The 26,716-nt window shown below is 51.6% G+C and overlaps 1 protein-coding gene across 2 annotated transcripts; it reads right to left on the bottom strand.

Moving 5' to 3' along the window:
• Nucleotides 1–57: 57 nt before the first annotated feature.
• On the bottom strand, nucleotides 58–26,716 carry INPP5J (inositol polyphosphate-5-phosphatase J). Of its 2 annotated transcripts, XM_034949090.3 has the most exons (15): nucleotides 26,603–26,716; nucleotides 22,505–22,785; nucleotides 11,632–11,828; nucleotides 8,737–9,905; nucleotides 8,258–8,371; nucleotides 8,026–8,134; nucleotides 7,710–7,826; nucleotides 7,215–7,390; nucleotides 6,685–6,796; nucleotides 6,424–6,533; nucleotides 6,093–6,276; nucleotides 1,520–1,657; nucleotides 1,272–1,349; nucleotides 1,041–1,145; nucleotides 58–842 (listed from the first exon to the last, which is right to left on the bottom strand). In XM_034949090.3, exons 3-15 carry the CDS (start codon nucleotides 11,734–11,736, stop codon nucleotides 336–338), a joined length of 3,024 nt encoding a protein of 1,007 aa, XP_034804981.3. In that variant the 5' UTR covers nucleotides 11,737–11,828; nucleotides 22,505–22,785; nucleotides 26,603–26,716; the 3' UTR covers nucleotides 58–335. The 2 variants fall into 2 exon arrangements, with proteins under 2 accessions (XP_034804981.3, XP_054961743.2); XM_055105768.2 differs by lacking the exons at nucleotides 1,272–1,349; nucleotides 26,603–26,716 and having other exon boundaries at nucleotides 22,505–23,605.

Here is a 26,716-nt window from a genome sequence, read left to right as displayed (position 1 = left end):
CCCTGCCTCTGACTAACCCCATCCCAAGACTACTAACAAGTAGGAAAGAGCCGAGAGTGAGGCTGGAGAATTTAATTCCTAACGGATGACCTCCAGGATTGGGACATCTGCCAGAGCTCTCCCATCATCCCAGATGGGGGCCTGGGCGGGGCTTTGCTGATTGTCACAGTTGAGGTGCCAGGACTGAGTTTTGGGGGACCCCACTTGTCCACCCCTGGCCAGGACAGAGAGGCAGGTGCAGATACAGCTGGAGGAGCAGCAGGAGAGAGGCAGGTGGGCTTGCAAAAGATTGAGGCAGAATGGTGGTCACCTTGGCCCATCTGCCTACCCCACCCTCAGGGCCCCAGGCCCCCTTCCTCCAGCCCCCGATGGCCCTGGGGACTAGGAGACAGGCTGTTGGGGGCCAGGGCCTCCCGATCAGGTCCCCAGGAACCACCACCACCAGGGTCTACAGTCTCTAGGCGCAAGGCGGGCAACAGGCCCAGGCTTCGAGGCACAGCTGGTGGGAAGGCCCAGGGGCCAGGCAACCCAGAGGGCCCCTCTTCACTACTGCCCCGGCTGCTGCCATTACTGCTCCTGTCAGGAGCCACTCGGGACAGGCGGCGGCTCTGGGGTGAGGGGCTACGGCTGGCACCACGGCGTTCACGGGATGAGGGCCGTAGGGCAAGCCCAGGGAACCTGGCCAGTCCCGGGCTGCGGCTGCGGTGTCGCTTGGACTTGCCAGGACTGGGGCTGCGGGACTTGGGTGCAAGGAGCTCCAGTGTGCTGTCATCCTCTCCCTCTGAGCTGGTGCCTGAGCTGTCTGTGCTGCTGCTGGCCAACTCCGAGGAAGGCAGCGAGATCTGGGGGAAATGCTGGTCACTGGGGCGCCCTGCTCCCCAACCCAGCCACTGAGGCCTGACCTCCCGAGGTCTGCCTCTCTCGTTGGCAGATCTTGGGAGGTCAGGTTATTTGTCTGAACTCAAGGAGCAGAATGTAGAGGCTGTGGCATTTGACAAAAGTCTTTAGGCACCCCCAGCCCAGCAGTCCGGCCTACTTACCTGGAAGGGTTCAGTGACGCCGATGAGGATGCTGTGGTTGTGACTATAGTAGCCCAGGATGAAGTCTCCATGGCCCTTGGGCAGTGATTCCTCACTGAATGTTACCTGGTAGGCCCAGGGGTATAAGCCTAAGTTGGGGGTCAGGGAGGCCACCTGAGAGCCCCCAAGGTGAGTTCTGAGGTCCCAAAGGCAACAGGGACTTGCCCTGACTCTCCCACTCCTTTTAAGTACCTGGTAGGTATTCCCATCCACATCTTCATGTTTGGCCCAGACATAAGCCACATAGTCCTTGCAATGGCGGAAACCCACCTGGGGGATCAGTGTTGTGGAATCAGTGTTGTGACCCTATAATGTCTGATCCCAGCAGTCTCCCAGTGTGGCATCAAGATCTGGACAAGCCAGTGACCCCACCATGCTGTTCAGCTGCTCCTCCAGGCCCCTTTCTTCCCTGAGTCGCTGACCGCCACTGCCCCTCTCACCCGGTACAAGCCGATCCAGTCCCAGGAGCTGCGGGCGAACACTGTTTCCATGCGGTACCTCACCACCGCCTGCTCGGGCCGCACCCACTCATCTGCCACCTCCAGCCGCACCAGTGGCATGTCGTCCCTGAAGGCAAACTGTCCAGGCAAGGCAGGGGCAGGGGGCCACATCAGGGGAGACCCTCTAGTATCCCACACACTTAAGGCTCTTGGGTCTTAGCACAAATTGCCTGAGACAAAGGGCCACTTTACAGACTGGGAAACTGAGGCAGAACAGGTCTAGTATAAATACCAAGCCCTGTGCTGCCTCCCAGCCCAGGGTTCCTTCTGCCCACAGCCTCCTTAGGGAGTGAGTGAGAACATAGCTTTGAAGCTAGCAAATCCTGGATTTGGCTCTGGTTCTGCCGTTGACAGGCTGGGTGAGTTCCTCAGCCTCTCTGAATGCCAGGGCCCTCATCTGTAAACTCAGAGACTTTTTTTTTTCTTTCTTTTTCTGAGATGGAGTCTCGCTCTGTCACCCAGGCTGGAGTGCAGTGGTGCAATCTCGGCTCACTGCAACCTCCGCCTCCCGGGTTCAAGTGGTTCTCCTGTCTCAGCCTCCCTAGTAGCTGAGACCACAGGTACCGCCATCACGCCTGGCTAATTTTTGTATTTTTAGTAGAGGCAGCGTTTCACCATGTTGGCCAGGCTGTTCTTGAACTCCTGACCTCAAATGATCCACCCACCTCAGCCTCCCAAAGTGCTGGGATTATAGGCATGAGCCACCGTGCCCGGCCAAACTCAGAGACTCTTATTTTACTCTTGGAGTTGTTCAGCAGATTCAGTGAGACACCATTTGCAAAGCATCCCATAAATTTCCCAGTATACCAGTAAGTGCTCAATAAATGATTTGTCTCTATGCTAGCAAGGAAGACCAATTAAATCCTATGATGCACTGGGTATTTGGGGTAAGCTGAATATTCCTGAGCAGGCAAGAAGAGCTCTGCGTGGGAGGATGGAGACCTCAGTCCACTTCCAGGCTCTACCGCTAACTCGCTATGTTACCCCAGGGCAGGCCCTAACCATCCCAAGGTTCAGTTTCTCCAACTGAGTCTAAGTACTAAGCAGTTACTAACTATTACCTTGTCATCAGTCCATGAAGGAAAGTTATAACCACGAGTATCCTTTCCCCAAGGTCAACCCAGACCCACCAGGGGCGCCACCTGAATGGGTGGAGCTGCTGAGGTGGCAGGCTGCCAGGATATTGACCCCACCTCTGTCCCTCAGGGAAGGACTGAGTTGTTGCCAATACGAGATCTTTGTCTGATCCCCTGTTTACCTAGTTTCAGGTTTCCCTCCCTCAGCTTCCAAGCCAATCTGTTCCAGAAGTAACTGGCACATTCTTTCCCTGTTCCTGTGTTCCTAACAGCAGGGGCGGGCAAGGGTAGACCTTTGAAAATGCCCTGAAGGCCTTGCAGCATCAAAACCCCTACTGAGCCCTATTCTGACTGCATTGCCTTGGGTAAGAGACTTAAGTTCTCTGAGCCTCAGTTTCCCTCACCAGTAAAACAGAGAGGAAAACTGGGACATCTCAGGGCCTACTGAGGCATTCAAAAGGATGACATATGTAAAGTGCACTACACAGGCCTGGCATGTAGTAGGTACTCAATGGGAATTTTTTTTTTTTTTTGAGACAGAGTCTCACTCTGTAGCCCAGGCTGGAGTGCAGTGGTGCCATCTCGGCTTACTGCAACCTCTGCGTCCCGGGTTCAAGCAATTCCTCTACCTCAGCCTCCCGAGTAGCTAGGACTACAGGTGCGTGCCACCACACCCAGGTAATTTTTGTATTTTTAGTAGAGACAGGGTTTCACTATGTTGGCCAGGCTGGTCTCGAACTCCTGACCTAGTGATCCGTCTGCCTCAGCCTCCCAAAGTGCTGGGATTACAGGTGTGAGCCACTGCACCCAGCTGGGAAATGTTTTTAAAGGGACAGAGTCCTGGAGGAGGTGGGAAGCACAGGATGCGGTGTCAAAAGGAGTGATTTTTCAGGTGAGGTCCCTAATTGTGGGTTAAATCTTCATGCCCAACACTTTTGCCAGAGATCACGGCAGGCCAAGCGTGGGGATATTTCCATTCCCAGCTAAAGATATTGGCCAATGTCCCACTGACTGGCCACGTGACAAAGTTACCAGGAAAAACATTTTCTGGCCTGCTGGGCTCCCTCTTATCAGATCAAGAGACTTGAAGAGCCCAGAGTTGGGTTTCAGGGCCGAAAAGATGGGATCTACCCTGCTCTGCCACTGCAGAGCCTGTGTATGGTTTGGGGCATGTGCCTACCCCATGAGGAGCCTCAGATCCCGCCAGAGAAAAAAAGGGAGTTGGACTACATGGTCTCACAGGTCTGGTTCTGAGATTCTAGGATTTCCCGTTTTGATGTCGGCAACCAGGAACCTCAATCCTAAATACAATATAAATTATAGTAACTACTTAAGAGTTCAGCTTTGTATTTTTTATATCTTTGCTCTCCCTCCCCATCACTACACAGTCTCATAATGCTTGGCATATGGTAAGACAGTTAAGTACTCAGTAAATAATGAATGAATGAATATGAATGAATGTTACATGGAGTTTGATTTTGCTGGTCTTATTATATATGTGAATTTTTATATCTTTTCTTTGTTATTTTTAAGACACTAGTAGTGAAAATGATGATGTATATGTGAATTTTTTTTTTTTTTTTTGAGACAAGGTCTTGCTCTGTTGCCTAGGCTGGAGTGCAGTGGTACGATCACAGCTCACAGCAGCCTAGATCTTCCAAGCTCCAGTGATCTTCCCACCTCAGCCTCATAAATAGCTGGGAATACAGGTGTGCACCACCTAGCTAAATTTTATTTTTATTTTTATTTTTTCCCTGAGACACAGTCTTGCTCATGTCACCCAGGCTGGAGTGCAGTGGCACGATACTGGCTCACTGCAACCTCTGCCTCCCAGGTTCAAGTGATTCTTGTGCCTCAGCCTCCCAAGCAACTGGGATTACAGGCATGCACCACTGCGCCAGGCTAATTTTTGTATTTTTAGTAGAGATGGGTTTCGCCATGTTGGCCAGGCTGGTCTCAAACTCCTGGCCTCATGTGATCCGCCCACATCAGCCTCCCAAAGTGCTGGGATTACAGGTGTGAGCCACTGCGCTCGGCCTTTTTTTGATTTTTTTTAAAGACAGTGTCTCACTGTGTTGCCCAGGCCGGTCTTAAACTCCTGGGCTCAAGTGATCCTTCCACCTCAGCCTCTCAAAGTGTTGAGATTACAGGTGTGAGCCACTGCGCCAGCCTATAAATGAATTTTAAGATAAATTACTCTAAACCTTTCTCAGAAGACAGGAGTTAGAGATTAGCAGAAAAGGCACGGGCTTTAAGGCTGGGTGTGGTGGCTCACACCTTGTAATCCCAGCACTTTGGGAGGCCGAGGTGGGCAGATCACCGGAGGTCAGGAGTTCGAGACCAGCCTGGCCAACATGGCAAAACCCCATCTCTACTAAATACAAAAATTAGCCAGGCGTGGTGGTGGGCAGCTGTAATCCCAGTTACTCAGGAGGCTGAGGTAGGAGAATCACTTGAACCCAGGAGGTAGAGGTTGCCGAGACCACGCCACTGCACTCCAGCCTGGGCAACAGAGTGAGACTGCATTAAAAAAAAAAAAAAAAAAAAAAAAAAAAAGGGCGCCGGGTACAGTGGCTCATGCCTGTAATCTTAGCACTTTGGGAGGCTGAGGTGGGTGGATCACCTGAGGTCAGCAGTTCAAGACCAGCCTGGCCAACATGGTGAAACCCTGTCTCTACTAAAATACAAAAATTAGCCGGGCATGACGGCGGGTGCCTGTAATCCCAGCTACTTGGGAGGCTGAGACGGGAGAATCGCTTGGACCCGGGAGATGGTGGTTGCAGTGAGCCAAGATCGTGCCACTGCACTCCAGCCTGGGGCGGCTGAGCAAGACTCCGTCTCAAAGAAAAAAAAAAAAAAAAAGCTGGCCAGGCACGGTAGCTCACGCCTGTAATCCCAGCACTTTGGGAGGCCGAGGTGGGTGGATCAGGAGGTCAGGAGTTCAAGACCAGCCTGGCCAACATGGTGAAACCCTGTCTCCACTAAAAATACAAAAATTAGCCTGGCATGGTGGCGGGTGGTGTAATCCCAGCTACTCGGGAGGCTGAGGCAGGAGAATCACTTGAACCCGGGAGGCGGAGCTTGCAGTGAGCTAAGATCGCGCCACTGCACTCCAGCCTGGGTGACAGAGTGAGACTCTGTCTCAAAAAAGAAAAAAAAAAAGAAAAGGCATGGGCTCTGAAACCAGATTCACTTGGGTTCAAATCCTAACTGTTCCTCTTACTAGTTGTGTGACCCTGGGCAGGTGATGCCATGTGTCTGAGCCTCAGCTTCCTCATCTGAAAATGTAGATCGCAACCCCATTTCCACTCTGTTACAACAAATGGATGCTGCTGAGGGCAGGTACAAGGGGTTATACAAAGGGTAATGGTGAGGGGCAGTGGTATGCCGAGTTGGGCCTGGGGATTTTATGCGGGGAGGATGAGGCCAGAACTCACCTGCAGGAGGAACTGGGCAGCCACAGGCTTGTGGTCGCTGACTGTGTATTCCATGTGGCTGCGGTAGCTGTGCTGCGTCACCTGGAGTCGGTGGCTCTTCCGTCCTGAGGGGCTGGGACCCCCACCTGGAGCCTTGACCTTCCATAGGATACGGTCTGTCCAAGCTGGCTTCCGTTTCTTGGCACTGCAGTGAGCAGGGGTACCCCAAGTTTCAGGGGCTGGGGATCAAGATGCAACCCTCCACCTTGCCTCCTGCCCCTCTTCCCAAAGTCTCCCTGTTCGAGAAGACCTCAGCCCACTTCCCCTCAGTCCCTCCTCGGACTGAGCTCACCTGGTATCGTATTTGTTGGTACCCACATCAAACTTGAAGGTGGGAGCGAAGTTGAGGGGCCCCTCCTGAAAGCCCTTCAGAATGGGCCAGGTGTTCTTGGCGATGTTGAGCTGTGGGGGGTCCAGGAGAGCAGATTGGACAACAGCTTGGGCTCTGCTGTGCCCAGGGAGGGGGTGGGGCAGGTGAGGACAGGGACCATAGCCTAAGGTACAGGCGTGTCCTGGGACATGCTCTGTGTGCTTCTGGGGACAAGGACCCCACCTGGTCCTTCTCCCAGAGCTGATGGAGCTGGTCACTGTCAATGGCAAACTTGACAAAGTGCAGGTCATAGCTCTCAATGCGGAAGTTCAGGTCCCCGAACCAGAACACGAGGCTGTTTGGGGTGGGGGATGGGAGAGATGTGGGGGGCAGTGGGGGGTGTCAACAGGTCCATGGGGGATAAGGGCTCAGCCCAGATCCTTCCAGCCCATCCAACCCGAGGGGATGTAGTGAGTGGGTGAGTGGTGCCAGAGCCTCCAGCCCACCAAAGGGCAGAGGAAAAGCAGGGGGACCGGTCTACAGGAAATTAGATTCTGACCTTCAGCAAGGCGGGGCCCCTCAGCAAAGCTCCACCCTACAAGTTCCGCCCCTCTCCATCCAACTGCTCTCTGCTTTCGTGTTCCTACAACTAGTTTGGGTGAGCACTAACCCCCATAGGCCCTGCCTCTCTCCATAAGCTCCACCCAAGGTGGTACAAAAACCCCCATCACTAGCCCCACCCAAGCTCTATTTGGCCCCACCCCAGCCCATACTCATGATCCAGGATGCCCTGTGCGCCCGGCCCTTGGAACTGCTGGAGGCTGAGGATGGTCTGGAAGTTGTCCTTGCGCTGCTCCGCCTTGTCCATATGCGCAGGCAAGTGGCAGTTCAGGAAGCAGAGCATGTGCCCGAAGGCCGCCAGGCGCACGCTCACGCCACCCTTGTTACCCTAGGGAGGCAGGGTCGGATGGCTCATGGGCGGGGCTTAGGCCAGGAGGTGAGGCACTGGGAGCGGGGGTTAGAGAGGAGATGTGGGTGGAAGGTGGGTGGGTCCTACAGAAATGAGGAACAACGCTGGGACACAGTGGGGAGAGAAAAGGGCGGGGGTATAGAGGAATAGGATGGGGTATTGGGTGGTGCATGGGGGGCGTGGGCCGCAGGGTAAAGGGTGGAGGATGGGAAGGGGACCTTGCTGTGCATGGGGCGAGGGGACTAATCTAAAGCCCCCTTCATGTCCCATCCCCTTCTGGGCCTGCTCACAGGCTCACCCAGTAGCCGCCCAGGCCAGTGCGCGTGCAGTCGGTCTGCACGTCTCGCAGGAAGGGCAGGTGGTAGTACTTGGCGAACAGCAGCAGGATGACACCCTGCATCCTCACCGAACTCACCTGCAGCAGGAGGCCACATGGCTGGGGGACAGAACACAACTCCCCCGCCCTCACGCCCACCTTCAGGTCTGCTCCTCCACCCACCCATGTCACGGACCCAGCCACAGAGGCCCAGCGGGCCCCACAGTGAGCCAGGGTACAGCTGGAGCCAGGAATTCAGCAGGGTCTCTGGCCATCCAGGGGGTGAGGGGTGCGTTACCAGCACGAAGTTGAAGGGCCCCAGTGCATCCATGAACAGCTCACTCCACTGGTCCGTGAAGAGGGCATCCTTGAGTCGCTTGTTGAGCATGGAGTTCACTTCCTGCAACCTGGAGGGGTGGGGGCGGGGTGGCCATGGGATTGGAGAGGTGCCCTGGAAGCCCCTGCCATGGGCGGAGGGCCTGGAAGGCCCGAGGGGCTCAGGAGGGGGTCCACATGCCCTGCCACCTCACCCTATGGCGATCATGTCTGCGCCGTCGCTGTCGTCACCACCGCCCAGGTGGAGGAGGGATGTGACATCGTCTGGGGGCATGGCAGTGCCCACGTTCCATGTGACCACAGTGATCCTGAGGGCAGGGGCATATGAGGGTGTAGTCCTGGCACCACTCCCTCACCCTCAAGCTTCCTTTCACAGGACTCCCTGGGGAACTAAATGGAGGCAGGTGTGGGCCAAAGCCCTAAGAAGGACCCATAGGAGGCCCCGAATCCTGTCCCTCTGCCACACTCTCCCTGGGGAGATCAACTGAGAGGCGGCAAGTTCCTTAGGAGGGGATGCTATCTTCTGAGCGTCACAGAGTGGGCCCAGCAACCCCCTCCCCAAAGACTCTTCCTCAGAGAGAGAAGCTGAGGTAGAGCACACCATCCACCCTGGAAGAATGGCTAACCTCAGAGCTAAGCCCCAGCCACCTTTCTTGGGAGAGGGCCCCCTCACCGGAAGCCGGGGTCGCTCTTGCAGGTAGGCTGAGCTGACCAAGGGGAGGATGACAGGGTGGATGTAGAAGAGGAGGTGGTGACTGGGGCTGGGGCTTCTTGGGCCTGAAGGTTGGGGCTCAGGCACCTGCCAGGCCCTGTACTCTGGGTGCCAAGCCTTGGGAGGGCCATGTCAGGGGCTGGGGGAACACAGGGAGAGCGATTTGGGGAGCGGCTTGGGGAACGGCTGGGTGATCGGGGTGGCTTGGGCAGAGGTGGGGGCACAGTCTGGCCTGAGGGGGCCCCAGGCCGGAAGGTGGGGGACAGAAGTCCAGGGGAGTGGGTGCCAGGCTCTGAAGGACCCTGGCCCACATCCAAGGGCAAGGTCTGGGGTGGCCGTGGCAAAACAGGATCCTCAGGGCTGCTGTGGAGGGCCTCAGGCCGGGCTCGGAAGGAGGGGGAGAGCCGAGGGTCTGGGGAGGTTTGGATGCAGGGTGGGGAGCCTGTAGGACCAGATGTCTGAGCTGGAGGCTGGAGATGCCCCTCAGAAGCAGGGAGAGGTCTAGGGGCTCGGGCATCCCTCTTTCTAGCTGATGTCTGTCCCACAGAGGCTGTGCCTGATGCCGTGGATGCTGGAGCCAGAGCCTGTTGCTGAGATGGAGACAGAACTGGACTGGGCACTGGGGAAGGGGTGGAGGGGAGTTCTGGGGGCTGCTCCTCAGAAGCCAGGGCCAGGCTCAGGCCAGAGGCTGCCAGTGTTGGCTTGGGTCCCACGGAGGAAGGTGGCTCCTGCTTCTGGTCTCTGGAGGTTGGGGCCAGATTGGGCCCCAGGGTGGCTGGGGGAGATCTTGGCCCTGCTGAGGCAGGCATCACCAGCTGCCCCAGGGACGTCGGAGCCAGAACTGAGCCTGTAGTCGCTGGGGGAGGCTTTGGTCCAGCTGAAGCAGACATCACCAGCTGGCCCACAGATGTTGGGGCCAGGCTGGAGCTGCGGTGGGCAGTAGCTGTTTTCTGCCCTTCAGGGGTACACAGTGGAGCCAGGATTGGTCGGGGAGATGCCAGAGCCAGCCTCGGTCCTTCCGAGGAAGCTGACATAGCTGCCCGTGGCCCTACAGGTGCCAGAGCCAACCTTGGTTCCGAGGGTCCTAGGGCTGCGTTCTTCTTTGCTGGGAGCTGAAAACTTGAGTCCACCTTGTGGAGGACAAGTCAAAGATTCAGAGTGACCCTAACCAGGGCATTGGGCCCCAACTTCCATATAGACCCTGGCAGAGTTCATCTAGCTAAGAAAGGCACATCTTTCCAAGGAAGTTCTTCCTACTATCTCACTTCAATCTATTCTGCTGCAGGTCAACTTCTGTCTTGGAGGAGATAGGACACAAAACCCTAACCCCTCCTTTAAGTCTGAAACCTCTTTCACAGATGGGGAAACTCAGACCCTGACTCAAATGAGGCAGAGTGTGAACCTGAACCTGAGGACTTGCCTTGCCTTCCTGGCTGGCACCCACACCCTGCCCATTCGGGGCAGCTTCCCTGGGCAACCCTCCCACTGCAGTCCCTGAAGCTCCCCCAGCCACGGCTACTGACCTGACATCCCAGGTCTGGGCACACTGGGGACAGCCTGTTTCTTTTCTTTTTCTATTGTCAAGATACAGACCTATGGGTGCAGCCTGTTAAATACCTCTCCCTTCCTTCATAATGCCCAGAAACCCTCAGTTCCCCACCACCCCCTAAACATCCAAATCCCTTGGTTACAGCCCTCTCTGTTCTCTTACCCATTCCCAGAGCTCCACTCAGGAGCAAGAGCTGGGAGCTGAGACTGGCTGTGTAGATTCAAAGCCCAGCTCTGTGTGACCTTAGGCAAGTACCTCTCTGCCCAGTGCCTCAGTTTCTCTGTCTGTAAAATGAAGGGATGGGGTCTAGGGTTCCTGGCCACATTATATTCTGGGGAATCTTCATCTCCCATTGTCTGCATTTATGAGCCCAACATTTGCTAGAATTCCATCTAGCCCCGTGGAATACTCCATCCTCACCAAGTGTGAATCTAGCATTCAGAGCAAGTCCAGGATTCTAAGTTGATCCTGGTGTCACATCTCTCTGTGCCCAGGTTGTGCCCTCTTACATCCTCCACTTTCTCCCCTACCTGAAAGGACAGGCAAGCAGGTATCCCATTCATGTCCGGCAGGTGGGAGGGGTGGGGAGTCACGGAGTCCTGTAGGGACCTATCCTCCTTCCCCATCTATTCTCTCTGATGTCCCCTGTCTCCAGAAGACAGGATAAAGTGTCCTTCACCAAGGAGGGCAGAAGAATGTCTATACTTGCCCCAGGATGGCCCTAGGTAGGGTAACAGGGTGCAGGGAGGCCCTGCCTCTGGAGACGCACTTCTGTTTCTGTCCCGTATCCTTCTCGGTTCAGAGTACCTAAAACTCCATCTCCACCTCCCTTCTCAAACTCACTTCTTTGAGGTGGCATTTTAGGCACGCTCCTTGGCTCCAAGTGTCACACTGTGTGCCGGCTTCCCCCCAACTATCACACCGCCTCCAGTACTAACAACTTAGCCATCCCAGATGTCACAGTTTTAGTCTTCAGCGACAAGCCCCCTCATTTTGCATTGGCTCAGAGAGGAAAAGCAACTTGCCCAAGGTCACACAGCAAAGGTGGAGCACAGCTGGGTCCTCTGATACCCAGTCCAGGACTCTCCCAAGGGCTCCTGGAGATGGCTAACTTCATCTGTCTCCGGGCATCCTGTCACTGCCCCTCAGCCCCCAGGGTGCTCTCTTCACCTAGCCCCTGCTCGCTGAGCAGAGGAAAGTACCAGCCCCTCAGTCAGGAGCACCAGGGTGCCTGCAGTGTATGTGGGGGGGGGGGTGTGGAACCAGGGATCAGGAAAGGGGGGGGCACTGGGTCTCAGGGGTCTTACCTTGGAGGGTGCCCCAGTTTGGGCAACACCCTGGGGCATGGGCAGGGAACCCAGGCCAGCCCGGGTCCCTGGCCTCCTGCTGCCCCTGCTGCTCTGGCCCTCCATGTCTGCAGCCCCCGGCAGCCTGGACTCCCTTGGCTCCGGCTCCAGCTCTACCGCTCCCGGGAACCAGTGATGTCATCAGCCATTTCAACCTGCTGAGAATTTAAAGGCACAGGCTCCCACTTCCCAGCCTGGAAGAGGCCGAAGCAAGGTGGCTACCCCCTGGGAATCCTTCAAACTGGCTGCTGAGGCTGGAACAGCCATGGAGTGGGGAGGGGAGAGTGTACCCATTTGCCTGGCCCAGGTCCCAACTGGCAGCAGGAAGGAGGCTGTCTGTCTACCTTCACCTTTCTGCCGTAGGCCTGGTCAGCCCTTTGCTCCAGGGAGGGGCATTAACACACCTGCCTTAAGGTAGGACAGGTGGTTCAGAGGTCTGCACCCTCTCCAGGGCCTCAGAGACAACTGAGTTCTTGCCCTGATCCTGTGACCTTCCTGGCTCCCTGCCAGCTCAGAGCTTGCCCCGGCCCCCACCCTTGCCCCATTTTCAGGTCTTGGTGCCACCCTCCCCACTCCTACTGCCAGTCCCAGGCTCTATTCTTCCCAACCCAGAACCAGACACTCAGGCTCCAGCCACTGCAGTCTTTTCCCATCTCAGGCCTCAGCACCAGCCCCTCCTCTTCTGCAGACACCTAGCTGCCCTCAGATGTCCCCACAGCCAGGCCTAACCCAGCCCGGCTTCTGTCAGCTTTCCTCTCTCCAGTATTCACTGGGTGTGGTTTGGGAGGGGAACTTGCTCAAGGTCACCTGGTGAACTGAGAAGGTCTCCTGTGTTTCAGTGAGAAAACTTAGTGACCTAGGATGAGCACAAGACCTTCGAGCTATCTGGGGGAAGGGAACTTGGGTGGAGAAGGGCCCAGCAGTGGGGTAACAGACTGACAAGAGAGTTACAAACAGGCCAGAGAATTGTTACAGCCAGGACCCAGCCCAGGACATGGTCCCCAACAGGCCTACGGGAGTGTTTGTTGAATGAATAAATGAATTAGAAGAGTGAATGGGTGATGAGGGTCAGATTGGGCTGGGATGGCTGTGGGATCTGTTTCTCATGGCTTAGAGAGGAGTGATCCCACCCACTTTAGGCAGAAAGTGTTCAGAGTTGTGTGTGCAGAGCTCCCTGTTAACCAACATGGAGCATCTGCATGGGCCTGTGCAGTCTCCTACATGAAGGCAGATGCCTCACTTTCCTCTCCTGAAGGCATTTCCTACCTCTGCTTGACTGTCAGTAGGTCTAGTCTGTATTTTCAGGCCAGCATCTCTGCTGGAATTTGCAGGGGCAAGAGACTCAGGCCATATTAGGGTGTTGGGGTAGAAAGGTCTTTGGACAGCGATAGTGGAGATGGTGACAGTGGTGACGGGGAAGGCGGCTGTGGTGATGGATGTGATGATGTATGTAACTGTGATGATGGAAGTAGGGGGCTAGCAGTGGTTGTGGTGAAGGTGGTGGAGGTGATGGTGATGGCAAAGGTAGAGGTGATGATGGTACCAATACTGATGATGGTGTTGTGTCAATGAAAGAGGTAGTGTTGGAGTTGGAGGTGGCAGTCAGGGAGGATGTGAGAGTAGACCTGGTGGTGATGCTCAGGTTACCAGAAAAAGGAAGATTCGAACTCATCCTGTCTTATCCTCTGTCTCCTGTTTTACCAATAAGAAAATGGGAGCCCCCGGGCTGGGGGAGTACTAGCAAAGTGCCGGTAATCCCAGCACTTAGGAAGGCTGAGGTGGGCAGATCACCTGAGGTCAGGAGTTCGAGACCAGCCTGGTCAACATGGCAAAACCCCATCTCCACTAAAAATATAAAAATGAGCTGGGTGTGGTGGTACATGCCTGTAGTCTCAGCGACTTGGGAGGCTGAGACAGGAGAATTGTTTGAACCTGGGAGGTGGAGGTGGAGGTTGCAATGAGCCAAGATCGTACCACTGCACTCCAGCCTGGGTGACAGAGCGAGGCCCTGTCTCAAAAAAAAAAAAAAAAAAGAAAGAAAGAAAAGAAAAAAGAAAAAGAAAATGGGAGCCCCCAAGACTACCCAGCTTTTCATGCAATCCTAGAGGGAATGATGGGCAGATCCAAGCCTCTGGGACCAGTCCTAAGGCTCAGCCATCTAGGGCTGGGACAGGGGCATCAGTGCCCTTTGGAAGCCAGGCAAATGTCATGCAAATGTGTCTGCAGAGGGCTCCTCTGCCTCAGGAGGGCAACCCAGGATTTCCCACCACCCACTCCCTGAGCTCAGACCCTGCAGGGGACTTTGTTTCTGGCCCTGCCACTGACTTACTTGAGGAGGTCACTCTGATTCCCAATTTGTGTAAGGGAGATTAAAAGAGCAGACACCTCCTAAGTTTGCTGGTGAAGATTCAACAGGATAATATATATGAAATGTTTAGCATAGAGCCTGGCACAGCAAGCTCTCCATAAAGGTGGCTGCTCTGTATTTATCATCATCATCATCACCACCATTGACTTCAGCCTGCCCATGTGGTGGATGCTGAAACTGAGGCTGAGAGTGGTTACTCTCCTGGGAGGACAAGGAATGGGCTCTGAGACCCAAGCCTGGTCTTGTCAGGAGAAGGGGGTGGGGGGGCGGACCCCAGCTGAAAAGGGAGTGAGTTGGAGCTATATTTGAGCTCCTGGTGTGATGACTAAGGAGGTTGATAACAGGCTCTGGGGCTCAGGGAGGCAGGCTGGGGGCAGCTGTCAGGGAGAACCGCCCCCCTGGAAACGGCTGTCTCTGGAGGCCCTTTCTGGCTCCCTCCTTGCCCTCACTCTTGGTGGGGGAGGGGGGTGGGCGTACTGAGGCAGGGTCCAGGGCTCATCCAGCCCACTCCTGGAAACTCAGTGCTGTCTTTCAGGCTGTGTGGGTCAGGGATAGGAAGGCAGGATGCTAGTGATAGATGGAGTATCCCAGTTACTCTCCATAGTAACCCTGTGAGGTTGGTAATGAGGCCCCCATTGGACAGAGGAAGAAACCAAGGCCCAGGGATTACACAGCCAGTAGAGAGAGGACAGAGCATGGAGCTCCTGGAGAGGCAGTGGATAATTCTCCCCGACAGAGGAGCTGACTGTTGAACCCCTTCTTTGAAGGAGAGTCCGTGTTGCCAAATCGAAGAAGAGAAACGGCCTGGCTGGAAAGCAGAGAGAACAGCAGGTACAAAGCATGGATGGGGAAAGAAGGTTCTGGCCGTGAAAGGATGAGAAATTTGGACATGTGCCCTCCGGCCCTTTGGTTCGGAGTAAACATGAGCAGGGAAGGGAGAGAAGTCTTTCCTGTCTTTTTCCTCCTCCTCTTCCTCGGTTCACTTTCCAGGGGCACCTGAGGATGGCAACAGTACCGAGGGTCTGTCCTCCTTCCTTTCTCTCCCTGGTCACCCTGACCCAGGCCCACCATCAGGGAGGTCATGCTATGGCTACCATCTGCAAAGGTGAAGAGGGTGATACAGTATATTGTGGGAATGTGAAAGAAGGGGTTATCCGGGAGGGCTTCCCTGAGGAGGAAGTATACAGGGCACAAAAGAGCGTTTCTTCTCCCAAGGCTTCACTCCAGGGTTTCTTGTTGGTAACAAGCTTCACATGTTATGTCCCCAGCACTTCATTCTCACCCTCTGAGGCAGATGTCATCCTCACTCCCCATTCTGCCACTCAGGAAATGGGCTGGAGGAGGAGGAGTGACTTTCCCAAGGTCACACAGCTGGGGCTGAGCTCAGGCCTCTCTCCTCCTTCTCTTCGGCTCCCCCTCCTCCTAGGCAGCCCAGCACCCGCTGTCAGCTGCTCTGAAGTGAGTGGCTATTTTTATTCTGGTGCGAGGGGATCTCAAGCAGCAGAGCCATGTAGGTTAGAGGCTCTAGGACACCCAGCCTCAGCAGTCCAGGGGAAACTTCCTGCAGCCACCAGACCCTGCTAAGCTTGCCTGGGGGCTCTCATTTCTTGCAGACTGACCTGCTCTGGGCTCCTATGCCTCCAGAAGCTTCTTTATTGGAGCTCAGAACAGAGCATGGAGCCAGATTAAGCCCTGGTCATGGTCCTGATCCTCCAACTTGAACCCGACTCTTGGTGTTGACTAAGCCTCTACTCCAGCTCTTGACTGAGCTCTGACATCACCTTAGAATGAACCCTGACTCTAGTCACATACTGATCTAAGCCTGAATTAGGCTGATCCCAACTTGAGACCTTAGTTCTGGGCCCAGATCAAGCCCTTATCCTTCTCTAAGACGGAGCCTTAGTCACAGACTGAATTCTAGCCCCAGCCCAGACTAACCTTTTAGACTGACTCTGGCAGAAGAGTCAGACTAACCTTTTAACCCTGACTCTGGCAGAAGACTGAGCCCTAATCTTGGTCAAAGACTGAGTCCTGAGCCTAATCATTGACTGAACTCTGACCACAGACTGAATTCTGACCCTGGATCATGCAATTCTGGTCACACACTGAGCCCTAAATGGAAGACTGTGCCCTGAATCTGGTCACAGACTGAGCCCTGAACTTAGTCATCGACAGAGACATGACCCTGGTCACAGACTGAGCCTGGCTCCTGGTCACAGACTAAAGACTAAGCCCAATCATGGACTGAGCCCTGAATCTAGCCCTAGGCTACAGACTACTCAACTAAGGGCTGACCTAGACCCTGTCTGAGCCTGACCCCATCATAGACTAATCCCCAACCTCAGCCCCACCTGAGGAAGACTGCTGGCCTAAATTACATGCTGCCACATAAGAGGCATGGATTACGGGCAAAGATCTGTCTTGGGAGATCTTGGGCTTCTCATGCTGCTGATGCCACAGTGTTCCTTCCTGGTACTGTTATGGTCACAGTCTCCATCACTGGTTCCACTGGCTGGTTGGTCAACCCTCAGCAGCCCAAGCTGTGGCCTTTAGGGGCCACAGCATCCAGGCTAATGCAATGAGAGTGGTTTGGTGGCATCTGTCCAGCAAACAACCAGGGCCCATGGGGTACTGGGGTTTGGCTCTGTCAGCAGAAAGAACGACTCCTTGGGGCCTCTGGCTTCAGTTACTCTGAGGCCCTTGCTGGGGTAGGGGTTGGAGTAGAAGGAAATAGTGGGGTATGTCCCATTATTTTCGTAAACAAAGTTTACTGTTTGTGTTTAGGTAATCCATGCCCATTACACAAAACACAGAAGGAAAACATTTACCTATAATTTCATCCACCAAGAAATAATCGTTCTGACTTACTGGTTTGTTTCCTTATAGATATTTTTTGGTGGGGGCGGGGGTCTAGGCATATATATTTATATATACATGTTGTATATAATATGCATATATATTTATATACATGTATATTTACATATACATGTTATATATTATATATATATATGTCTATTTTTTGAGACGGAGTCTCACTCTGTCGTCCAGGCTGGAGTGCAGTGGCATGATCTCAGCTCACTGAAACCTCCACCTCTGGTCCAAGCAATTCTCCTGCCTCAGCCTCCCGAGTAGCTGGGATTACAGACATGCACCACCACGCCCAGCTAATTTTGTATTTTTAGTAGAGACAGGGTTTTGCCTTGTTGACCAGGCTGGTCTTGAACTCCTGGACTCAAGTGATCCACATGCCTTGGCCTCCCAAGTGCTGGGATTACAGGCGTGAGCCACCAAGACTGGGCCTATACATGTTTTATAGAATTGGTTGGTTACTGTGTTGCTGCCACAATGTCCAGCAACACAGTAGGGTTAGGGTTAGGGTTAGGATCCTGTTAAGGTTGCAGCCCATCTCCTTCTTAACAGGAACTGGAATATGGTGGACCCCACCCTCAGCTTCAGGAATGGGTCCCAGTTGGTTAAGCCAGTAAGCAATTCCCATTTCCCCAGGCACATGATTAGATCATGAATGAACTAGCAAGATACAAGGAAATTTTTGCTCAGGGCTTTTGGGAAAGGAAGCTTATTTTCTCTCCTGAGGAGGTTGCCAAAAAAGATGATCTTCCTTCCATTAGATGTAAATGAAGAGGCCAATGGCTCTAGTTACTGCTGGCAGCCATCTTTACACCATGCAGAAAATTGGCCTACTGATAAACTGACATTATGGAAAGCAGAATGGAGAGACATCAGGCTTTGGTGACTTCATTAACTGGATCAAACTTCACCTGAAGCCCTACCTGCCATTGGACTTTTTTTTTCTTCTTTTTGAAACAGAGTCTCAATCTGTCGCCCAGGCTGGAGTACAGTGGCACGATCTTGGCTCACTGCAACCTCCGCCACCCAGGTTCAAGCGATTCTTCTGCCTCAGCCTCCCGAGTAGCTGGAGTTACAGGTGCCCACCACTGCGTTTGGCTAATTTTTGTATTTTTAGTAGAGACGGGGTTTCGCCATGTTGGCCAGGCTGGTTTCAAACTCCTGACCTTAGGTGATCTGCCTGCCTCAGCCTCCCAAAGTGCTGGGATTACAGGCGTGAGCCACTGTGCCTGTCCTGGACTTTTAAAATTATTTGAGCCAACAGAGTCCCTTTATTTATTTATTTATTTAGAGACTGAGTGTCGCTCTGGCACCCAGGCTGGAGTGCAGTGGCACAATCTTGGCTCACTGAAACCTCCACCTCCCGGGCTCAAGCAATTCTCTTCCTCAGCCTCCTAAGTAGTTGGGATTACAGGTGTGCACCATCATGCCCAGCTAGTTTTTGTGTTTTTAGTAGAGAGGGGGTTTCACCATGATGGCCAGGCTGGTCTCCATCTCCTGACCTCAAGTGATCTGCCTATCTCGGCCTCCCAAAGTGCTGGGATTACAGGCATGAGCCACTGGGCCCAGCCCCTTTATTTTTATTATTTTTTGACACAGGGTCTTACTCACATTGCCCAGGCTAGAGTGCAGTGGTGCGATCTTGGCTCACTGCATTATTTTTTATTTTTTATAGGAGATGGGGTCTCACTCTGTCTCCCAGGTTGGAGTGCGGTGGCATGATCATAGCTCACTGTAGTCTCGAACTCCTGGGCTCAAGCAGTCCTCCCACCTCAGCTTCTGGGGTAGCTGGGACTACAGGCACTGCCATGCCTGGCTAGATTTTAAATATCTTTTTTTAGAGATGGGTTCTCACTATGTTGTCCAGGATAGTTTGACTCTTGGCCTCAAGTTATCCTCCTGCCTCAGCCTCCTGAGTAGCTGGGTTTATAGACACAAGCCACCACAACCAGCTCCCTTTATTGTTTAAGCCAGTTTAAATTGGGGTTTCTGTGACTTGCAGCCCACAGCATCACAACTCCCAATTGATATTACCAGATTACTGTTTTTGTTGCTTTTTTCTTGCTATTTAATACCATAACCACGAACATTCTCCATGTCATTCCATCTATGCTGCATCTTTTTTTTTTTTTTTTTGAGATAGAGTCTCACTCGCCCAGGCTGGAGGGCAGTGGTGCGATCTCAGCTCACTGCAACCTCTGCCTCCTGGGTTCAGGCAATTCTCTTGCCTTAGCCTCCCAAGTAGCTGAGATTACAGGCAGCCATCACCATGCCCAGCTAATTTTTATATTTTTAGTAGAGATGGGGCTTCACCATATTGGCCAGGCTGGTCTCAAACTCCTGACCTCAAGTGATCCGCCCACCTCGGCCTCCCAAAGTGCCGGGATTACAGGCGTGAGCCACCACGCCCAGCCTGCTGCATCATTTTTAACAATTGCATGGTTTTCCATCCTATGGAGGTACACTCATTAATTTAACTCATCCCCTGCTGTGACATGCTTAGGTTATATCCCCAGTTCTTCACCACGATAAATGGTATTCTAATAAACAAGCTTGACCTAACAATCCTCTCTCTGATGATTACTTTGGGGCTAATTCTGAAAAATGGAATTACTGGGTCAAAAAAAGGTTTTAGAGTTTTGATTTTGCCCTTCAGAAAGCCAGGGTGAATTCATACTTCCCCAGCAGTGAACAGAGTGTTAGAGATAGCTTACTGTGTGAATAGTCTGGACAAGACCAATCATATTGACTACATACTCATATATATAGAGATCTATATAGATCTATACAGATCTATATAGACCTATACAGACCTATATAGATCTATATATATATATTTTTTGAGACGGAGTCTTGCTCTATCACCCAGGCTGGAGTGCAGTGGCACAATCTTGGCTCACTGCAGCCTCTGCCTCCCGGGTTCAAGTGATTCTCCTGCTTCAGCCTCCCAAGTAGCTGGGATTATAGGCATGCACCACCATGCCTGGCTAATTTTTGTATTTTTAGTAGAGACAAGGTTTCACCATGTTGGCCAGGTGGCCTCGAACTTCTGACTCAAGTGATCTCCCTGCCTCAGCCTCCCAAAGTGCTGGGATTATTGGTATGAGCCACCATGCCCGGCCAAGCCTATTATTTTTATATCTTTACAATCAAGTTAGTAAAGGGGAAGTTAGCAGGGTGCAAACAAAAGACTCAGTGCAGACTTAACTTCTCTAGAAGGCACAGTAGGCTCAGTGTTTAGGGCCCACTATACTTTTAGGGGGTCCATGAAAGTGGTTTTTTTTTTTTTTTTGAGACGGAGTCTTGCTCTGTCACCCAGGCTGGATGGAGTGCAGTGGCGTGATCTCGGCTCACTGCAAGCTCCGCCTCCCGGGTTCACGCCATTCTCCTGCCTCAGCCTCCCGAGTAGCTGGGACTACAGGTGCCTGCCACCACGCCTGGCTAATTTTTCGTATTTTTAGTAGACACGGGGGGGTTTCACTGTGTTAGCCAGGATGGTCTCAATCTCCTGACCTCGTCATCCGCCCGCCTCGGTCTCCCAAAGTGCTGGGATTACAGGCGTGAGCCACCGCGCCTGGTTGAAAATGTTTTTAATATTCTTTAAAATTAGAAGGATACACTGGGAAGTTAAGGTTAAAAAAAAAGGAAACATATACTAATAATAATGAATCCAGCCTAGATTATAGTTATCTTTTTACCAAAGCAATTGAAAATCAAATATATATAATATTTATGTATATTATGTATATTTAATGGAGGCATGTGTCCATATCCCAGCTACTCAGGAGGCTAAGGCAGGAGCATTGTTTGAGGCCAGGAGTTGAACACTAGCTGGGACAACACAGAAAGACCCTGTCTCTAAAAAAAAAGAAAAAAGAGGCCAGGTACAGTGGCTCATGCCTGTAACCCCAGCATTTTGGGAGGCGGAGGCGGGCGGATCACTTGAGGTTGAGACCAGCCTAACATGGTGAAATCCTGTCTCTACTAAAAATAAAAAAAATTATCCGGGCATGATGGCACGCTCCTGTAATCCCCGCTACACAGGAGGCTGAGACACGAGAATCGATTGAACCTAGGAGGTGGAGATTGCAGTCAGCCAAGATTGCGCCACTGCACTCCAGCCTGGGCGACAGAGCAAGACTCCGTCTCAAAATAAAAATAAAAATTAAAAAAAGAAAAAAGAAAGAAAACCCTAGGATCCATGAAAGTCATAATGCAGTCTTGGCTCGGTATTGAGAAGGAGTCCCTAGATTCAATGGGAAAAGAGGACAGTGACGAACTTGCTGTGTCCGTGGAAGAAAGCATGAAGAAGAGAACTGGCATCCTAATCTGGTGATCTGGTGATCCGTTCTCCTTTTTTTTTTTTTTTTTTTAAATTGTAGGCATTTTATCTGCAAATGCATATTACCTCCTTAGAAAAAGAATTCCAGGATTTTACCTCCTGTGTGTTTTCGTCTTGCTTCTTTGTGATCCATGATGCCAGCTGAGGTTGTGAGTACAATGAAACCCAACTGGCAGGATGGGAGCAGATTATTCTGCCATTTTTCTAGATTTTTGAGTTGCACATCAAATCTGGGGCTGATTACTCCACACTTGTTTAACCTGCCTGTGAGGTTCACAGCAGTTTTCCTAGCTCTGTGATCATCAATGACTTCAACTTCACCAGTGTAACTATGCTTCATCACCACAGTTAGAAACCAGACGATGACATTATAAGAATCTGGTGTTTGCCTCTCTTTTGGCATTGTTGATGCTCTTGAGAGCATCAGCCGGGACATTCATGCACACCATTATGGCAGCACATGGCAGAAAGAGCTATCTGCTTATGTATGAGATTGAGAGGTGAAGCCAGCTGGACTTCCTGGGTGGAGTGGGGACTTGGAGAAATTTTCTGTCTAGCCAGAGGATTATAAATGCACCAATCAGCGCTCTGTGTCTAGCTGAAGAATTGTAAATGCACCAATCAGCACTCTGTAAAAATGCACCAATCAGTGCTCTGTGTCTAGCTAGAGGATTGTAAATGCACCAATCAGCCCTCTGTAAAATGGACCAATCAGCACTCTGTAAAATGGACCAATCGGCAGGATGTGGGCGGGGACAAATAAGGGACTAAAAGCTGGCCGCCACCATCACCCTTCATCCCCAGCCAGCAGCCGGCAACCTGCTTGGGTGCCCTTCGGTGCTGTGGAAGCTTTGTCCTTTCGCTCTTCACAATAAATCTTGCTGCTGCTCACTCTTTGGGTCCTCACCACCTTTAAGAGCTGCAACAGCCTGTAATCCCAGCACCTTGGGAGGCCAAGGTGGGCGGATTACGAGGTCAGGAGATCAAGACCACCCTGGCTAACACGGTGAAACCCCATCTCTACTAAAAATACAAAAAATTAGTTGGGCATGGTGGTGGGCATCTGTAGTCCCAGTTACTCGGGAGGCTGAGGCAAGAGAATGGCGTGAACCCAGGAGGCAGAGCTTGCAGTGACCTGAGATTGTGCCACTGCACTTCAACCTGGGGGCGACAGAGCGAGACTCCGTCTCAAAAAAAAAAAAAAAAAAAAGAAAGAAAGAAAAGAAAAATAGAAAAAAGAGAGCTGTATCACTCACCGTGAAAGTCCATGGCTTCATTCTTGAAGTCAGTGAGACCACTAACCCACTGGAAGGAAGAAACTCCAGACACATTTGAAGGAACAAACTCCGGACACACCATCCTTAAGAGCTGTAACACTCACAGTGAAGGTCCGCGGCTTCATTCTTGAAGTCAGTGAGACCACCAACCCACCGGAAGGAAGAAACTCCGGACTCTCAAGATGAGTGCAGAGACATGTTGGGTTCAAGTCCCAAATCCACAGTTCACTCATTTCACCTTTCTGAGCCTGTTTCCTAACCTGCAAAATGGAGTTCACGGGGTCTTTATGAGGTAAGGAAGGAACTGATAATGAAAGCTAACACTGTCCTAATAGGTACATTTTTTTTTTTTTTTTTGAGACAGAGTCTCATTCTGTCGCCTGGCTGGAGTGCAGTGGCGCGATCTCGGCTCACTGCAACCTCCGCCTCCCAGGTTCAAGCGCTTCTCCTGTGTCAGCCTCCCGAGTAGCTAGGATTACAGGCATGCACCACCACACCTGGGTAATTTTTTTGTATTTTTAGTAGAGACGGGGTTTCACCATGTTGGCCAGGATGGTCTTGATCTCTTGACCTCGTGATCTGCCCCCCTCAGTCTTTTTTTTTTTTTTTTTTTTTGAGACAGTCTCACTGTGTCGCCCAGGCCGGAGTGCAGTGGTGCGATCTCGGCTCACTGCAACCTCCACCTCCCGGGTTGAAGCGATTCTCCTGCCTCAGCCTCTGGAGTAACTGGGACTACAGGTGCCCGCCACTATGTGCCCAGCTAAATTTTTTTTTTTTTTTTTGAGACAGAATTTTGCTCTTGTTCCCCAGGCTGGAGTGCAGTGGCGCCATCTCGGTTCACTGCAACCTCCGCCTCCGGGTTCAAGCAATTCTTCTGCTTCAGCCTCCCGAGTAGCTGGGATTACAGACATGAGAAACATGCCCGGCTAAATTTTGTATTTTTAGTAGAGGGGGGGTTTCACCATGTTGGTCAGGCTGGTCTCGAACTCCTGACCTCAGGTGATCCACCCACCTTGGCCTCCCAAAGTGCTGGGATTACAGGCATGAGCCACCATGCCCGTCCTGTATTAGGTACTGTTCTAATGAGCTTTATATGTGTTAACCCCTTTATCCTGCCAACCCCCACAGGGTACACAATATTGCATCACCACAATGTGTGCTCTGGGAAGTAAAAACCTTGATTGGAATTTTTGTCCAAAGAAATAAAAAGGCCAGGTGCAGTGGCTTACACCTGTAATTCTAGCACTTTGGGAGGCTGAGGCAGGAGGATCACTTGAGACCAGGAGTTTGAGACCAGCCTGGTCAGCAGCAAGACCCCGTAATCTACTGAATAAACAAACAGCGCAAACAGGGATTCCCTAGGGTTCGGTTTTCCTATCTCTTTTTTTCTACAACCAAATTGGTTTATTACAGGAATGCAAGGTTTAACATATGAAAATCAGTTCACATATTTTACCACATTTAATAAAATAAAGGAGAAAAACCACATGATCATCTCAATAGATGCAGGAAAACATTTGACAAAGTTCAGCATCCATTCATGATAAAAGCTCTAAGAAAAATAGAAATAGAAAACTTTCTTTTACAAAAGGCACCAGTAACAAACCTACAGCAAACATGATCGTTTAAAGATGATATCTGGAAAAAGACAATTATCAGTTCCAGTCAACATTGTACCGGAGGCCCCAGACCGTAAAATTAAGACAGTGCAACGAAACAAAACCAAGGTATAAGGACCAGAAAGGAAGAAAACCACTTTTATTTCCAGATGATATAATATGCATATGTAGAAAATAAAAAAAAATATCCAGTTAAACTATTAGAGTAAGAAAATTCAGTAAGGTCACTGGCTGCAAGGTTAATATACAAAAATCAATTGTCTTCCTATATGCTACTGCCAAGCAACTTGAAAATGAATATGTAAAAACAATAGAGTTTGTAATGCTATAAAAAATTAAATACCTAGGAGTAAATCTAATGAAAGATATGCAAGATATTTATTCTAAGAACCACAAAATATTACTGAAGGAAATTAAAGAAGACCTATAGAAATGGAGGGACTTACTATGTTCATGGAAGAAAAGACACAATAATGTAAAGCTGTAGAGTCTCCCCACATTGATTTCCCCAATGGGAATCTGAAATCCTGATAGAAATTTGGAAGGTTTTTCTGTGGAGGTTGACGAGCTGGCCCTAAATTGTACCTGGAAGTGTGAAAGGCCAAGTATAGTCAAGACAACCTTCAAGAAGAACAAAGCTAGACTGCGATGGCTTACTGAGGCTGTGGGCTCACACATGGCCCTCACCACAGGAAAATGTAGGCCACAGGCCAGGCATGGTCGCTCATGCCTGTAATCCCAGTACTTTGGGAGGCCAAGGCAGGAGGATCACTTGAGCCCAGGAGTTTGCGACCAGCTTGGTCAACATGGTGAAACCTCGTCTCTACTAAAAAGACAAAAAATTAGCCGGGTGTGGTGGCCGACGCCTGTAATCCCAGCTACTTGGGAGGCTGAGGCAAGAGAATCGCTTGAACCTGGGAGGCAGAGGTTGCAGTGAGTCCGGATCATGCCACTGGACATGAGAGTGTCCAGCCTGGACAATGAGAGTGAAACTCCATCTCAAAAAAAAAAAAAAAATCAGCTGGGCGTGGTGGTGCATGCCTGTAGTCCCAGCTACTCAGGAGGCTGAGGTGGGAGGATTGCTTGAGCCTGGGAGGTTCAGGCTGTGATTGAGCCACTGCACTCCAGCCTGGGCAACAGAGCAAGACTCTGTCTCAAAAAAAAAAAAAAAAAAAAAAAAATAGCCAGCCCAGCAGCTCACACCTGTAATCCCAGGACTTTGGGAGGCCAAGGCGGGTGGATGACTTGAGGTTAGGAGTTCGAGACCAGCCTGGCCAAGATGATGAAACCCCCATATTTACTAAAAATACAAAATTAGCTGGGCGTGGTGGTGGGCACCTGTAATCCCAGCTACTTGGGAGGCTGAGGCAGAAGAATCGCTTGAACCTGGGAGGTGGAGGTTGCAGTGAGCTGAGATCGCGCCACTGCACTCCAGCCTGGGTGACAGAGCAAGACTCTGTCTCAAAAAAAAAAAAAAAAAAAAAAACGGGCCAGGCGCAGTGGCTCACACCTGTTATCCCAGCACTTTGGGAGGCTGAGACGGGCAGATCATGAGATCGGGAGATCAAGAACATCCTGGCTAACACAGTGAAACCCCATCTCTACTAAAAATACAAAAAAATTAGCTGGGCGTGGTGGTGCGTGCCTGTAGTCCCAGCTACTCGGGAGGCTGAGGCAGGAGAATTGCTTGAACCCGGGAGGCGGAGGTTGCAGTGAGCCGAGATCAGGCCACTGAACTCCAGCCTGGGCAACAGAGCGAGACTCCGTCTCCAAAAACAAAAAAGAAAGAAAGAAAGAAAGAAAGAAAGAACAAAGCTAGAGGACCAACACACAACCAGATGTCAAGTCTGACTATAAAGCTATAGTTAATAAGACAGCGTAGTTAGACAAACCCACTGAAGGACTAGAATAGGGTATGATATTCAGAAGTAGACTCCCATATATTTATATGGTTACCTATTTATTTATTTTTGAGACAGTCTCTGTCGCCCAGGCTGGAGTGCAGTGGTAGGATGTCGGCTCATTGCAAACTCTGCCTCCCAGGTTGAAGTGATTTTCCTGCCTCAGCCTCCCAAGTAGCTAGGATTACAGGCGCCCACACCACGCCCAGCTAATTTTTGTATTTTTAGTAGCGATGGGGTTTCACCATGTTGGCCAGGCTGGCCTCGAACTTCTGACCTCAAGTGATCTACCCGCCTCGGCCTCCCAAAGTGCTGGGATTACAGGTGTGAGCCACCACGCCCGGCCGTGGTTGCCTATTTATATATAACAGAGGTAACGCTGCAGAGTAGCAATGAAAAAGACAAGATTTTTAATTGAATTGGATAGCCACATTAAAAAAAAAAGTAAATCCTGACTCCATAAATTTAACCCAGCTGATTTAAGACCCTGTTGTGGCCTATCAGCTGTAACCCTCCTTGCATTTTCCCACCTTTGAATAGCAAATTCCTTTCCTCACCCCAGGTCAGAAAGTCTGCTCAGCAGTAGCTGTGGATGGTAAGAAGACACGCTGGTAGGTCTCAGTGGCTCCCAGAAGCCGCACCCCCTCCACCGAACCTCACTCCTCATCTCC

This window comes from Pan paniscus, chromosome 23 (genome assembly GCF_029289425.2).
Source record: "Pan paniscus chromosome 23, NHGRI_mPanPan1-v2.0_pri, whole genome shotgun sequence".
Taxonomy (NCBI): Eukaryota; Metazoa; Chordata; class Mammalia; order Primates; family Hominidae; genus Pan; species Pan paniscus.
Note: the sequence above shows the minus strand (reverse complement) of the source record. Positions and strands in the feature narration are given on the sequence as shown.